The 16,987-nt window shown below is 39.5% G+C and overlaps 1 protein-coding gene across 4 annotated transcripts in view; it reads left to right on the top strand.

The window, feature by feature from the left end:
* Kcnq5 (potassium voltage-gated channel, subfamily Q, member 5) overlaps positions 1-16,987 on the top strand; it is a 564,252-nt gene that overhangs the window by 480,078 nt on the left and 67,187 nt on the right. For 3 of the 4 annotated variants that reach the window (XM_011238368.1, NM_023872.3, NM_001160139.1), the window contains exons 7-9: positions 3,104-3,199; positions 13,009-13,103; positions 16,164-16,190. In XM_011238368.1, coding sequence (XP_011236670.1) covers positions 3,104-3,199; positions 13,009-13,103; positions 16,164-16,190 — 218 coding nt within the window. The remainder of the gene's footprint in view (positions 1-3,103; positions 3,200-13,008; positions 13,104-16,163; positions 16,191-16,987) is intronic. The other variant, NM_001310477.1, reaches the window with a different exon arrangement.

Raw genomic sequence — 16,987 nt, 5'->3', positions numbered from 1 at the left:
ATGAAGAAATTGGGATTTATAGAAATTGAATCCCTTTATATATCCAACTGGCTTAAAAGTTCAAGACAACAAGTAGTTCTGTTTGATTTGAAATATTAACTATTATACAAACACATGTTATCTACTATCTGCAATCATTAAAAAATATTAACAAATATAGTAATAATAGATTAAAATCTAAACAAGAGTTAAAAGTCAGCACAATGTTGAGGGTAAAAACTGGGCTCCTTGAAGTTGAATGATAAGGAAGGGGTAAACATTTAAAATCTTTGTCAAGGTATTTTTTCCCACTTGGCATTTATTGGCCTAGAATCAAATCTTAAAACCTAAAAATTTTAATTTCTGTTATCATAGAAAATTAATGAAAATCAATCTGAAGGAATTTGCTTCTATTACCAGGATTGGAAGAGATGGCAAACATATTAGAAGATGAAGCCATGCTGCATCTGTGTTTACAACATAACAGGCATCTGTGTAGAGATGCTGACTGTATGTGAATAGAGTCAGGGAAAAGTTGAGATAGAGAATAACCAGACAGGGAGCAGACCTGCTTAATAACTGCTGTAACGTGCGGTCTGGCACAGGGGACTTGTAGTAAACAGTTGCCAGCTACTAAAATATGCTTCGAAGTAATACCATGTGATTTTTAGTGTCATTTTCTGTTGCTTAGTAGATACTAAATTATTCTATGTAGGGCCTCTGTTTTCAAAAGGAGATTAACTCTGAAGCCCCTTATTCATATATTTAATGCTCAAAATGATGTCTATTGCTTTTAACCCAATGTTTATTTTATAAGTCTAAATTATGATCAGAGCAAAAAATACAAAATTAAACTCAAATAAAGATATATATTATCAAAGGATGGCCTAGTCGGCCATCACTGGAAAGAGAGGCCCATTGGACACGCAAATTTTATATGCCCCAGAACAGGGGAACGCCAGGGCCAAAAAGGGGGAGTGGGCGGTTAGGGGAGTGGGGGTGGGTGGGTATGGGGGACTTTTGGTATAGCATTGGAAATGTAAATGAGCTAAATACCTAATAAAAAATGGAAAGAAAAAAAAAGATATATATTATAAAGCTATTGTGTGTTCTCTCCTATATTAATTATTAATGGGAAATAAAGTTAGGAGAAGAATCAGCTGATCTTTCCTAAATAGTCTCATTTAACAAACAAACACAACAGTTTCAAATGACTAGAGTTGATCTGGATTTGGAAGTAGAGAGGGAGTATTTGTGATTCCAAGTGAAGAAATATTATTTAAATCTACAAAGCAGAGTATACAAAGCAGCTTTTACAAAGCTTAGCTTATGTAATCATGACCCATATGAGGTGGAGATACTGGGCAATATGAAGCCTGCACTGAAAGAGAGAGGATGCGGAACTCATGATTTAATTGCTCTGCTCATTTCAGGGCACAGTCATTCATCCTAATTAATAGTAGAGAGGGCAGTGCATACTAGTAGGAAATGGTATTATCTTACAATTCCGTATTTTAAACATGAATGCACTACCTGCTGTTTGGTTATTGTCACCAATATGCTCAGATTTGTGAAATCTCAAGATAAGATGGAAGGTCAAGGGTTATCTAGGGCCCAAAAATATCTTAGGCAAGTTGTCACACAGCTGAGACGTAGTACCCTCTATCGATAAAATAAAATAAAATATTTTTGAAACCCACCACTTCTCCAAGAGATAAAGATGGTTGGGCATTTCTTGCCTGCAGAAGATACTGACTTAGTACTAAGAAGATACCCAACTCTAACCTAAGGGTTAGACTCCTTGAAGTTTAATAAAAGGCAAATAATTCATAGCTAGCAAGTGAAATCCACAGACTTGAAAGCACTAGGAGCTCCCAGCATCATACTAATGAAGTCAAGAACACAGGAAAAGCCCAGAGACTGGATTTAGCAAGCTCTGAATGTGAACCCAAGGTTGAGACAAAAGGCATCTTGATTTCACAGACGTCAGCCCTAAACAAACTAAAAAGAGAGGTAAGCCTCAGAGAACCAGATTTTTTGCAGTTCAAGATGATAAGCAAAAGGAAATCAAACTAGCAGCAGTAACAAAGCATCCAGGACTAGAGATGGCTCAGCAGTTGAGTGCATGCCCACTCTTCTTGTAGAAGAAAGCCTGGGTTCCATTTCTAGCACCCACATTGAACAGCATTCGATCGCCCTTATCTCCAGTTCCCAGGGATCTGAATCTATCCCCAGGAATCCTCTTTCCTGGTCACATACATGCATACACATATGCACATAATTTAAACGAAAATAAACCTATAAAAGAACAAAATAAACTTAAAAATGACATAAACGAAGGAGGGTATATTAATCTTTTTAACTCCACATTCCAAATAGGCAAGCCAAAACCAGAATAGGTAAAACATGCTGAAAGGGCCAGGTTAAAAGTGAGGAAAACAGGGATGGATTTGTTAGTGAGTGACGCTCTTGGGTGTTGTTGTTGTTGTTGTTGTTGTTGTTGTTGTTGTTGTTGTTGTTGTTTTAGGGGGTTGTTTGTTTTTTATTTTTCATACAGACAAGCCAAATGTTCACCTCCAAGCCTGACAGCCTCTTTTTAATGGCTACAGCTGCAATAGATCTAAACCCACACACTCCCCCCCCCAATTATTTCCAGATTTTGTTCATGACAGATGATGTACAATCCCAGAGTCTCATCACTGTTAAAAGTAACCCGATATCTACAAGAGCAAGACTTTAAATCTCCTATATTCAAAACCCAGCCCAGTCCAAAGCAGAGTTCGTGCTCCTAAGTTCTATCATTTAAGACCACTTGCTTGAATTTAATAATCATTTCTGTCTCTAAGTGTGATGCTTTTTCTGATACCTGAAATTGATTAATGATAATTAATTCCCAGTTGATCTACTACAGAACAAGGGTCATTATCTTTGGGCAGTATTAACCAACAGCTCACCATTACCTGGAAGTATTGTAATGAAGATAAATAGTGTTTTTTTAAAAAATAAGCAATACATTGATTATCAATGAATTACATACTATTATTTCTCTTTCTTTTTCCAATTCATTGTAGAAATGTTTAAGATATTATTCTTTAAAATGCTACTATTTTGTATTTTGTTCCAGGGCATTCTTGGCTCAGGTTTTGCATTAAAAGTACAGGAGCAGCACCGCCAGAAGCATTTTGAGAAAAGAAGGAACCCAGCTGCCAACCTCATCCAGGTACATCCATGTCAGCGTGGGAGGCAGAAGGCAACATCTGCCTGCAGAACTGCTTCTGGGGTCATTTTCCAATTATCGTGCTTCATTGCATCCTAGAGCTGTTTACTATTTGGCCTTTAAAAAAAAAAAAGTCAAACTTTAATGAACTGTCTTGAATTTGGGCAGGTGTTGTCTCTTTCCCAAATAACAGCAACAGAGCATGTTTCCCGGATAATGTTCTATGCATTATTGAGTCATTAACCAGCGCCACCAGCACTGTGTAGAGGTCACTAGTCCTGTCACTCTTGGAAGGACCTAGTGCATTTTATGAATCACTGTATGAAGCTAAATTGCTCATTAAGTGATGGAACAGAGTACAGTAGCAACCCTGGCACCCTGTGACTTTCTCTAGCCTGTTAGATATTACTGTTGTGAAGAATATACATGTATAGAATGTTGAGGCTTACTGTCTGTAGAATTGCTTTTAATGCTATGCAGGGAGATGTCCTGAAGTGCGTTAATGTTTGCACTAGCGGTACAATAGAGGTATGGCTACCTCCCGTGTCTTTTGGGAATTAGATAATAAGCATATTGTTTGAAGCTAGTGTACAATACATGGGTTTTGTGTTAGCATTTCAATTTTTTTCAACAACTTGGGATTTGTGTTAACATTTTTTCTAAAATATTTCTATTTTGCCATTCATTTTTGTTTGCTTTGTTTTGTTTTGTTTTGTTTTGTTTTGTTTCCTTGTGGTTTCGTTTTGGTGGTTGGTGGTTTTGTTTGTTGGGGGTTGTTTTGTTTAGGGGTTTTAGTTTGGTTTTGGTTTTGGTTTGGATCTGCACTAGCGGTACAGTAGAGGTATGGCTATCTCCCATGTCTTTTGGGAATGGAACTAGGTTAAGAATAACAAGGTATTACTTTTCTACATCAATGATATGACGTTATTATTGTACAAAGAGCACAATAGTCCTACAACCGAAGGTTATCTCTCTGCCTGACAAGTAGTTGAACCTCCAGGGTTTGTACCTGAGGATGCTGGGATGCATAACTGAGACACTAGAGGAGCTGTTTCCATAGAGATTTAGCAAGCACATTGCTTTAATTTAGATCTGATTGGAGTGACTGAACTACTCGGTTGCAACCACTGTGAACTGTTCCATTGGCTTTTGCCTCTGTCTCTGGCATGCGGTACATCCAGCAGAAATGAAGCTAGAGAGGAAACTGTGTACCTTAATCATATCCTGAGGGAAATCTGGGTCTAAAGACTAAATGAGGGCACTAGTTTTAAACATATTTTTTTCTTAATATTTTTATTAGGTATTTTCCTCATTTACATTTCCAATGCTATCCCAAAAGTCCCCCATACCCTTCCCCCAACTCCCCTACCCACCCACTCCCACTTATTATTTTAAAGCTGTTTATAAGCAATGGACCATTGGGCATGAGTTCCAAGGCAAACCATTGCCAGTCACTATTTTTACAAGGGTTTAAAAAATAAATAAAGGCCAGTTGGTGGTAGTACATGACTTTAATCCCAGGACACAGGGGCAGGCAGACCTCTGTGAGTTCAAGGCCAGCTTGATCTAAATATCTAGTTCCAGGACAGATAGGGCTACACGGAGAAACCCTGTCTCGGAAAACAACAAAACCAAGACAAAAGATAAATAAGTGAGGGTTGGAAATATGGCTGAGCAGAGAAGATTGCTGGTTGTTATTCCAGAGGATCCTGGTTCAGTTCCCAGCACCCACATGATGATTCATGTCTATCTGTAATTCTAGCTCCCTCTGGCCTCTGCAGGCACCAGGCACTCACATGGTACACAGATATACATACAACCTAAACACTCATACACATGAAAATAAATAAACAAAACTGTTCTTAAAAGATCACAAATGAGGCTGGGTGTGGTGGCGCACGCCTTTAATCCCAGCACTTGGGAGGCAGAGGCAGGCAGATTTCTGAGTTTGAGACCAGCCTGGTCTACAGAGTGAGTTTCAGGACAGCCAGGGTTAAGCAGAGAAACCCTGTCCCAAAAAAAAAAAACAAAAAACAAAAAACAAAAAATGAAAAACAAAAACAAAACAAAAGATCACAAATGAGTAAGTAAAACTTCTTTCTTTCAGAAAAAGTCCCTAAGTTAATAGAAGCTTAAGCTCTTTTGCCAGGAACTAGAAATGTAGTTCAATGACAAGTGAGCAACAAATGCTTCTGTGACCTGTCTAAGGCCCGTGGTCAAATCTCCAGGATACCTACAGATTTTTAGTTATCTTTTCGTTTGTAATAGGGCAAAAAACCTATTAATGTATAGAACCAATAAAACATCCCCTAGAGGGCTCAAGAGATGGTTCAGTGGTTAAGAACACTGATTGCTCTTCCAGAGGTCCTGAGTTCAATTCCCAGCAACCACATGGTGGATCACAACCATCTGTAATGGGATCTGATGCCCTCTTCTAGTGTGTGTCTGAAGACAGCTGCAGTGTACTCATATAAATAAAAAAATAAATAAATCTTTTTTTAAATAAAAAATATCTCCCAGATATTTAATCTCTTAGAATGTGAGCTGCTCTATTGGAAAGCGAAACCATGCAAAAGTCTCCTGTGCACATCAACTGTGACAATCCAGGGCTGTGCTGTCAATACAATAATCATTAGCTCCATATCACCATTTAAAGCTACGTGAATTAAAGGTTTAAAATCTGACTTCTATGGTGAGACTAACGGATATTAAGTGTTCAGTACCTTTAAGTGGCTGTTAGCTGCTATGGTGCATAGGATGAATCTCCAAGAACCACAACAGGGACTTGTCTCAATGGCTGCATCCTTATCAGTTACTGACTCATGAGGAACAGTTTCCAACTGCACTTCAAAACAAATTGTTTTCCCTACAGCAAATCCTTAGAGAGGTGGAACTTTTATGTCTATTGCCAAAGCAAGACAACCCACGTACGCGTGGATCTCAATGGAATAGTTAGGTCAGGGGCCTTGAGCTCCACTGTTGGTAACTTGAGTATGTAACATATTTTGTGATTAGGAAGTGAACTTGTAAAAATGAAACTACTGATAAAGAGGATCATTAATTTTACTTAAAGTTCACATCGTTTGAGCACAAACTATAAGACTTAAAATGTTTAAGAATGCCTTAAAATCTGTGATTTAGTTTCAGGAATCAAGAATTGAATTTGCTGCTTTCGGAAGTGGCTGCCCACTCATTCTAATGAAATGGATTTATTTAAGCTGCATAAGAATAATGTAATATTTATTTCATCATTGCATCTCCCTTATGTAGTCTTTGAACAGAATCCAGGGGTTTAGTTAGATAGTGTAGAAATCTATTTTTTAATTGAGATATGAGTTTTTGAATGATAGAGCAGAGTAGAAGTCAAGCTTCTTCGCTGGTCCTTTCATTGCTTACTCCATAAACCTGGCTGAATATACAAAGCAGAAAGACCAAAGGCAATATCATTTGTCTCGTCTGAGCCACACTCTTGCCACCAGCAAGTGAGATGTTCAAATTGCCTTGTCATTTGGTTGTGAAAGAACTAAATTAACCAGTATCTCAGGGATTTAGAGGGGAAAAAAAAAGTTTAAAATCCTAGAAGCTTGAAGCAAATTTAGCTCTGTCAATACCTTTGTGGGATTCATTTAAATTAACTTTTCAAGTGGAGCAGTCTGGGAAAAGAAGTCAGCTCTCAGTAACATTCCGAATACCTGCCCAAATGTTACAACTTTTATTAATAATGCCTAAGACTCACTGAGTATTTTTTTTAATTTGCAGAGTGCTTCCAACACATTATTCCACTTAATCATCAAGACAGCCCAGTCAGAGCTAGGTCTAAATCCTGACTCTTGAGTCCAAATCCAATTTTAGAAATTTTCATACATGTATACAAAGTACCTTGATCAGATTCACCCCAACTTTTCTTTCTACTCACCCTGTCCCCCCCACCAACACATCTCCCTCTCAACTTGCTTTTCTACACCCTACTGAGTCCAATTCATGATGTCTATCTGTGCTGATTATTCAAGTTGATGCATTGTCTCTCGTGCTTTAGTCAAAGAGAGCAGATTCGGATATGGGATAGAAAGAAAAGTATGAGAGCAGAAAAGAAAATATAAGGAAAAACCAGGTTGTAACAGCATCTCAGAAAGTGAAATAGAAAGAAGGAAGGAAGGAAGGAAGGAAGGAAGGAAGGGAGGGAGGGAGGGAGGGAGGGAGGGAGGGAGGGAGGAAAGATGGAAGGAAGGAAGGAAGGAAGGAAGGAAGGAAAGAACATAATTCAAAAGAAGGACCATTTCTTGAGGTCTAAGACCCAACTAACACGGGTATCTCAACCAGAGTATAGGAAAACTAAGGAGAGGGTTTCAGCATGGAAATAGTATACTATGATTTTCTAGAACTGGGGGGCAGGAGTAGCCACCATAAATGACCCAAAAATGCCTGCACAATAAACCAAAGCCCTTATACCAAGATTATCCCAGAGAGACACCAGAATGCTTGTATCAATCAGGCATCTTATATGCTTTCTGAACTGAGCATATCCAAAGTGTGAAGATCAACAGACACTGGATATTTCACAAGAAACCCAACACTTAGAACTCATGGTAACAAATTGATTAGGAAGAAAAAGTACTTGCAACCTGGCATTCTACATCAAGCCAACCCATTCATGGAGTATTAGAACAATACAAAGATGTTTAAAAGCATTCAAGAGCCCCAAAATTTACCTATTGTCCTAGTTTGCTTTCTTTTGCTGTGATCGAACATCATGACCAAAAACAACTTGAAGAAGAAAGGTTTTATTTTATCCATATGTTCCTGTCACAGTCCACCATCTAGGGAAGTCAGGACAGGAACCTGGAGTTGAGAACTGAAATAGAGGCCATGATGGAATGCCAACTACTAGATTTCTCCACATAACTTGCTCATCCTTCTTTATAATGCTTCCTAGGACCACCTGCCCAGGGATAGCATCTCCCACAGTGGGCTGAACACTTCATGACAATCATTAGTCAAGAAAATGCCATGCACAATGGTCTGCATGTGATCTAATGGAGCCCCATCTCAAGTGAGGAGGAGGAGTATCAGCAAAATGGGCGTGAGCTGAGCAGGCTCATGGACAGTGCTGAAAGGGTAGAGCAATGGAAGTGGAATGGACAGATTCCATGATGCCTTTGACCCCTGGGATTTTCTGTTTCTTTTGGAAAGACTGGGAATGCCATAACTTTGTAATAGTTAATAATAGCAAATCAAAAATTCAAAAGCAAACATGAGACATGAGCAGTCTATTTATTTGTATTCCTTAATTGAAAAATGGTTAATACCACCTAACATTGAAATAGGAGCATAGATATTAAAAGCAGGGATTCTTTAAGGTGGAAAGGAGAACTAGCATATGATCCAGTGACCCACCCATGAGTATATATCAGAAGGAACCTAAATCAACATACCACAGAGATGTTTGCACACATCCATGTTTGTTGCAGCATTATTTACAATAACCAAGATACAAAGCCAATCTAGTATCCACCAACAGATGAATGAATAAGAAAAATGTGACATATATATATATGTATATATATATGTATATGTATATTGTTTTGTTCAGCTAGAAAATCAAAATTATGTCATTTGTAGGAAAAGGGATGAGTCTAGAAATCATCCAACTAAGCACAAGCTATACTGCAAACAGAGCTTATATTTAAACAACTGAATCAATAAATATATGTATATCATGAATGTAAAGAAATAAAGAGGACCACTAAAGGGAAGCAGGGAGTCATGGGATGGGCGAGAGGGAACAAAAGAGCATCCTGGAAGGCTGAACATGACCCAAGCACTTCACATGCACACATGAAGATGCCATAACACAAAGTCTTATTTAGTACATCCGTTACTAAAATAGAAATTATGCAAGAATTAAGAGCATGGATGGAGAAATGATTGCTTTCAGGACTGCTATTTTAAAACATGCACATGAACATACATTTGAAAAATGTAAGTTCAGTATTAGTCTACCTTTGGATGGTCAGCTGAAATTTTCTGGACTATTTTTAGAAAGAGTCAAAAGAGTTATACTTGTACTGGTCTAAAGAATACAAACGGAGTAGCCCCCACACAGAGAACTCTGTAGGTTTTGTACTCTAGACTAAAGTTCAAATTTGTTTGCCTGCCTACACTACCACAATCGTAAGTTTGGTTTTTATTTGCACTCTATTAACTTGTTCTTCAGAGTTACATATGCTACGTGAATTGGTTAATTTGGATCCACAGGGATCCCTGAAAGGGACTATTTCATTTTATACTCTATGATTTGAACTTTAAATACAGGAACATCGGGTACCGGTCATATGAATGGGGACTTGAATTTCAATTGCTAGAAGCAATTAGTGGAAGTCAAGGGCAGGAGGAAGTTATTGAGAGCACAGGATTATGTGGAAAACACATATAAGTAACATTAACAGACTGAGCAGGCTCTATTTAGGAAATAAATGTGTTGTTCTTCCTATGGGGTTGCCATCCCCTTCAGCTCCTTCAGTCCCTTCCCTAGCTCTCCCACTGGGGTCCCCATGTTCAGTCCAATGGTTGGCTGTGACCATCCACATCTGTATTGGTCAAGTGCTGGTAGAACCTCTTGGGACAGCCATACCAACTCCTGTCAGCAAGCACTTCTTGGCATCAAAAATATTGTCTGGGTTTGGTGTCTGCAGATACAAGTGGAGGGGAGAAGAGATGGGAGATTTGTGGAGGGGAAACTGAGAAGGGGGATATTACTTGAAATTTAAACAAATAAAATGATTAATAAAAAAGGAAATATATGTATATATATCATATATATGCATTATGTATATACATATATACATGCATATAAACATATATGTATATGCAGAGAGGAAAGGAGAGGAGGGGAGGGGAGAGGAGGGGAGGGGAGGGGAGGGGAGAGGGGAGAGGGGAGGGGAGAGGGGAGAGGGGAGGGGAGGGGAGGGGAGGGGAGGGGAGGAGAGGAGAGGGGAGGGGAGGGGAGGGGAGGGGAGGGGAGGGGAGGGGAGGGGAGGAGAGGAGAGGAGAGGAGAGGAGAGGAGAGGAGAGGAGAGGAGAGGAGAGGAGAGGAGAGGAGAGGAGAGGAGAGGAGAGGAGAGGAGAGGAGAGGAAAAAGGAGAAAAAAAGAAAAGAAAAAGGAAAGGAAAAAGGAAAGGGGGAAATGCTTTGATCGTCATCCCTAAAACTAAAGGCATAATAAAACAAACATGGCAGTAGTACACCTGACATTCTCTATCTCCATGTTGATCATTAACTAATCTCAGTTCTGGAACAGATGTCCCCTGGCCCTTCTCTGTGTCTTATTTACAAGGCATCTTTTACAAGAGAAGATGGGACCAAGAGCTCAGACATTAAGCTCAATTTGATAGAGAAAGATCAAAAAACTAAGTCGTATTATAAAAGCAAGTCTTCAATTTTCCATTCCCTCGATGGTTTATGACATTTAACAGGTACTCTCTGACCCCTCCCTGTCCCCCCCCCCTTTTTTAGTGTATTTTTATTGTAGGTTTTTCCCCCCAACTAGTGTTGAATGGACTCAGTGTGTCCATTATATCTAGTTGTGCAAAGGTCTTACTTTCAGATCTAATCTCACAGATGCACCATGCCTCTATGGAAACTGTTCAATTAACGTAGCCAAGTATACTTTGCCATCAGCTGAGGATCACTGGACCTCACAACTTTACTAAGTCCACCCTATAACTGCAGCACTTAAGAGGTTGATGCTGGCAATCACCACACATTCAAGGCCAGCTTGTGGTGTAATGGTGAAACTTTGTCTCCAACAACCAAAATTGCTAATAATAACAAGATGTCTGTGTCTTTGTTGGTTATTTTAGTCACTCTAAAAAACTTTATGTCAACAACTCCAAACACTAGAATTTCAGGACAGTAAGATGGCAGTTGCTTTACAGTCTATAACATGTCAAGATGCTTAGCACAAATTTCCACAGATGTATGGGTTAAATCAACAGAAGCCATGTGGGTAAGCATTCAGGTAAAAAATCCTGCTTCAAAAAATATGTAAGAAAAAATGAAAAGAAAACTTAACATCTCAGTTTCTACTGTGTCTCTTTCTACTTTTTCATCTCACTGCCTGAATACTTCACTGAAGTATAATGTGCAGATAAAAATAAGTCCATTTCCTAAGAGAACTGAGCAGTCTCGATTAACCCGCACTCAGAAAGACAAAATACGACTTCTTGAATACCCTCTCTCCATCACTATCCCACCAGGGGAAACTATTATGCTACCTCTTAACAGAGTAGAGTATTTTCTCATTTTCCCAACTTTGTAGAAAGTGCTCCTCTGTGTCCTGTTTATAGCACATAAAATTACTCATAGGAAATCCATCCATACTGTCAAGCATAGTTACAGTGAGCTGTTGCTATGTAGACACATTGTATCACGTGACCTTATTACAGGGCTTCTATTTACACAACTATTGATAGATGTGTGGGAATTTCCAGCTGTAGTTAAATAGCCAAATATATTGCATATCTTTTGATGAACATATTTAAGCATTTCTATTGTGGTTGCCTAGAATGTAGTTAGATTGCTTTTTTCTTCACTGTGTTTCAAAATGTGATGGTTATAGAGTAGGAATGTGGCCCCATTCAGATGAGTTTGCCTCAGTAGACAGAAAGCTCTAAGTAACTCATCATAACACAGAGTTTCTCCAAAGAAATTGGAGCAAATGCTCAGCCTTTTATTTTGAGTTATTTGCAGGCTCAATGCAGAATAAATAAATTTTCCACACCCAGCATAGGAAAGGAAGTGCAGGTGATTTCTCAATGTGAATCAGAAGTTCTTCCAAGCCCAGCCATCAAGCAGTCAGAAAAAAACAATCTCCAGTGGATGGTGTAGGTTCTGACCAAGAGTCCATCAACTGAAGACACTATCTCAACCTTCCCAACTGCGACCGAAGCTCTTTGCCAACACTCCTTGTCTCATCTACAAAACACGCCTCTGAATTCACGCCTTGGTTGTAAGGACCATTTTATATGCCAGGAACGATTATGTAATGTAGACAAGCCTATGTTTTACATCAAAGGCATATAAACATTTTCTTGGATGATAATATTAACTCCTTGCTTACTTTTTCACTTATAATCTGAGAGAATATTTTTCCCTGTATCTTGTTTTGGAAATTTTTTGTGATCAATATCACTTTTTAAATTTATTTTATTTTTTGCTTATTCACTTTACATCCCATGTACTACCTACTTCCCAGTCACCCCTTCCCATAATCCTTCTGTCATCTCCCCTCCCCTTCTCCTCTGAGCAGGTTAAACCTTACAAGTGTTGTGTAATTCAACTTACAGAGTCCATTAATTAAATCAGCACCAGTTTCTAGATGTCGTTGACTTATTAGTTCACTGTTTTTCATGGTGATTTCTTTGCCTCTGTCCTGTTAAATAAGACAACTAAACAGAAGTCCCTGAAATGCACATTTATGGTCAGACAGTTGAACCAGTATCTAGAACATTAGTATGCATGTTACCAATTAACCATCCCTGATTTTGTATCAGATAACACACCATTTTCCCCCTCACCATTTCTAAATTTGTCTTGTCTCATTGTCGAACACTTTGGTTTTGAAAGACATTCTGACGTGTGTAACTACCCACTGAAAATGCCGAAGTAGCTTGTGTATCTGCTTCTTCCTCTGCACACGTGTCAGGGCTACACTTAAGGAGGAAAAGATTCGTAGCCTATAGTAACTAAATAATTGTCCTTTTCTTTCTACTCTGTTTCCTGCTCTTTCTCGTGCTCCTGGGTGCCGCATGCAGTGTGTCTGGCGTAGTTATGCAGCTGATGAAAAATCTGTTTCCATTGCAACCTGGAAGCCACATCTGAAGGCCTTGCACACCTGCAGCCCTACCAAGTAGGTATCAGTGGGGCAGCTGGTGCTGGAGTTGAGTCTTTTCTAGTTTGTTAAACAAACCATATGTGTGCAGAAGTCTCACTCTGGGACTTGTTTTATTCTCTTTGTTGTTTTTAAAGAAGTTTAAACTATTTAACAGCAACTCAACCGTAAAACCACATGGAATTGGCATCGTTCCTTAACAATCATAGGCCATGACCAAAGTCTTAAAGAATATGAGATATACAGAGATATGGCAGTTTTCTAATGTCTCTTCTTATGAAGCAACAGGTCTTGAAAAACAAAGATCACTTGACCCATCAACTAATTTTACAGGGAGATTGCTTGGAATCCACACACACAAAATACACACACAAACATGCACATGCACAAGCATGCACACACTAACTCACTCATGTACACACACGTGCACACACATACATCATAGTTCTCATCTCTGGGAAATTTTCTGGATCTAAGTAAAGAAGGAAGAGTATTTGGAAAGCTATTGAAGGGTCTCTAGTGACAGAAGGCAGTGGTCTATTACACGTGATTATCTGCCTTCCCACTTCACTACAGTTTTGAATTAAAAGTCATCCCGAGGTCTGGAAAAACGTACTAATGAGTCAATTTCTCTAAGTGCCTCCCTTAGAATGTTGTTCATACACTACTCCTCACCTCTTCTCCGTGTTAAGTGGGGGCAACAGCAAAGAGGATTGATTCAAACAACTGCCCCCATCCTGTTCCCTTGAGCCCATCAGCCATGCCTTCCCTCACTTCTCCCCACAACCTTCTGTTCCAGCCTCACTTACTGAAAAACAGTGAGTCAGCCAAAGGACTCAGCAGTCACTGGTACCATGCATTGAACCTGGGCGCCCAACACAAACCACCCCTGAGACACCTCGTTGTTCTTGAGGTTCATAATCATTGCAGTTATTATTGTTGTTCTTTTATAAATCAGTGAAATGTGACAGAAATCGTGCCCTTTTCCCAAGGATAATATCCACTACACACACACAATCAGAACTGTGCCTACAAATTTAATACACTCTCATATTCCCTGAAGCCAAGTTTAGAACCTTTGCTTTAGAAAGGAAACCTATTTCAGTCAAGTTTCTGTTTATGAGAAAAATAATTTACTATAATCTACAGAATGGCTTTACTTAAAACTAACTAGGTTTTTGAATGCAAGCTGATGCAATGCAAAAGACTGAAACTTCTTTACACCTACATGGTAGGTTACTCCTTAGCGTTCATACTGCAGTGATTCTGAGAGAGACTGCATCCATTCATCTGTGTAGCCATTCTGTGAGTGCTCATTGAACACTGACTGTGCCCAAGGTTTTGTTTCCAAGGCTAAGCAGAAAGCAGTCAGGGAAAACCAGAGTAAGTTGGTTTCATGGTTCAGGAACTAGACACCCAAAGATGCCAAGAATAGACAGTAAAAGCAGATATTATGAAATGCACATAAGCTTTAAAGAGAAATGTTGATAGGAAAGCAACTTAGGGCTCATCAGGGTTAAAGAAATTATCATTGTCAACTCTACCAGCAGCACTGCTAACAATGACATTATTGTTGCTAAATAACAGCAGACATGTGCTCTGGTTCCCCCATCAATCTGGGGATGTGTTTAGTTGATCTCACTCCCCATTCTCATATCAAAGAGTAGGGTGAAAGATGGGTCTAAGAAACAACTCTTCAAGTCTTGGAGATGCAGAGAGAATTGGCCCCCTGAACCCTCTTCACACCTGCCAAGGTTATAAAGGAGAAGTTTCTTTCTCTTTCCAGGCCATGGCTTTCCTCTTATGTACACTCTACATGAACAATATCAGTTATCTCTCTTTCAAAGCTTTTTAAAAGGGGGATTTATACAGGAAAGTATTTTCCTGATTTTGCTTCTCAAAATGGGTGAAGGCTTATACAAAGGGTGAAGCCCAGGGAAATATGGTATCTCAAAGAATGATTCGGATATTTTAAGAAGTTGTGGGAAATTATCAAGCTGCGGAGATGTTATGGGTTACATTGAGAAGTCATAATCAGCCTCCAAATGCTGACACCATTGCACACACTAGCAAGATTTTGCTGAAAGGACCCTGATATAGCTGTCTCTTGTGAGGCTATGCCGGGGCCTAGCAAACACAGAAGTGGATGCTCACAGTCAGCTAATGGATGGATCACAGGGCCCCCAATGGAGGAGCTAGAGAATGTACCCAAGGAGCTAAAAGGGTCTGCAACCCTATAGGTGGAACAAAAATATGAACTAACCAGTACCCCCCCGGAGCTCGTGTCTCTAACTGCATATGTATCAGAAGATGGCCTAGTAGGCCATCATTGGGAAGAGAGGCCCCTTGGTCTTGCAAACTTTATATGCCTCAGTACGGGGGAACGCCAGGGCCAAGAAGTGGGAGTGGGTGGGGAGAGGGGGGAAGGTATGGGGGACTTTTGGGATAGCATTGGAAATGTAAATGAAGAAAATATCTAACTAAAATAAAATAAAATAAAAGAGAAGTCACAATGTAGACACTTTCTGATATAATGTCTTCCCATTTAGCAGTAACGCAGAGACACACAAGAAGAGAAATTTTCAGATAGATTTTCTGTGCACTTTATTTACTGCAAGAAAATTCATTCTTCATATAAGAGAAAAATAATCTACCTCAGTAAGTGACTGAAGAACAAGACAACAGTCGTCGATTAATGCCTCCAGGGCTTGTTCCTAAAAGTCTGCCCAAGACACAGGGACCACAGCCATATTGGACTCAGCAACACTCCCGGAGCCTTTGCTAAAGCGTCTTCAACCTGAAGCATAGTTTCTTAACCAAACAGTGTGTGGTATTCTGCTGTGTGGGGCAGGTTTGGATTTGCCAAGTAATGTTGTGCTGTCTCAGATCTGCCACAAAGAACATATGCTTGAAAGCTGTGCACAGTTATTATAAATAGCATTGCTTCTATGGACAGTGCTTTAAAGGGGGTTACTTAAAGGGACCTGATTACCCATCTCCCATCTGGGCCATTATCAAATGCTATAAATGTACTCACTGGCTTAATATCATTTCTCTCCTGTCTGCACGCACCTGAAGGAAAGAACAAGGGGAGGCATCAAGCAGGTTTGTGAGCTCTCTTCTGCTACATTCACGTTTGTTTATAAATCAGATGCCTAACCAGTGTTTTAAATGTGCCTCATGAGTAAAATCGATCAACAAATGCCTGATGATTAAAAGTGACCTTTCACAAGATTGCCTGCACCATTTACTGGTTTTATCGATTCTTTTTTTTTTTTCCTCCTCTGGAATAGAATTTTTTTTTCCTAACCCACTCAGTGCCTTTTAACAATCTGTAAGGTCTGGAATGTTCAGGGGCAAAATAATCATGGCCCAAGATTATTCTTGTCTCCCTCTGTCCCAAACAGAAGTCCTTCCCAAGTATTCAAATAGAGTTATCTAATGGCCTAGTAGGAGAAAGAATGGACGGTAGTCTAGGATAGGCTTTACTCTATTAGAGTGTATTTCTTGAGATAAGAATTTTTTCTTATTATTATTTTTTTAAATTTGGCTAGAGGTACACTAAAGGCGAAAGGCAAGAACCACCTGTGTGGGATATCTCCAGCCCAGGGAGCAATAAAGTTCACTTGGTTATGACTTTCACAGACAAGATCTCGTCTTCAGGAAGAAGACCCCTCCCACAATTTCCCCAGATGCCTCATGTCTGCTCCTCCTGGAAAGACCCAGGGGGAATAGAAGACAAGCGTCATAAGTAAGAAGTCTCAGGAAAGGTCTGGAAGGGGGAGCAAAGCCTGAAAGGCAAGGCTGTAGATCTCCACAATGAAATACAAGTAGTAACAGGCAGAAGCAACAAGAAACAGGAAATGTCTATATTTTTCCTGTCATTGCCATTTGCTTCAGTA

Source organism: Mus musculus, chromosome 1 (assembly GCF_000001635.26).
Source record: "Mus musculus strain C57BL/6J chromosome 1, GRCm38.p6 C57BL/6J".
Classification (NCBI taxonomy): domain Eukaryota; kingdom Metazoa; phylum Chordata; class Mammalia; order Rodentia; family Muridae; genus Mus; species Mus musculus.
The sequence above is the reverse complement of the archived record's forward strand: the minus strand, read 5'-3'. Positions and strand labels throughout refer to the sequence as shown.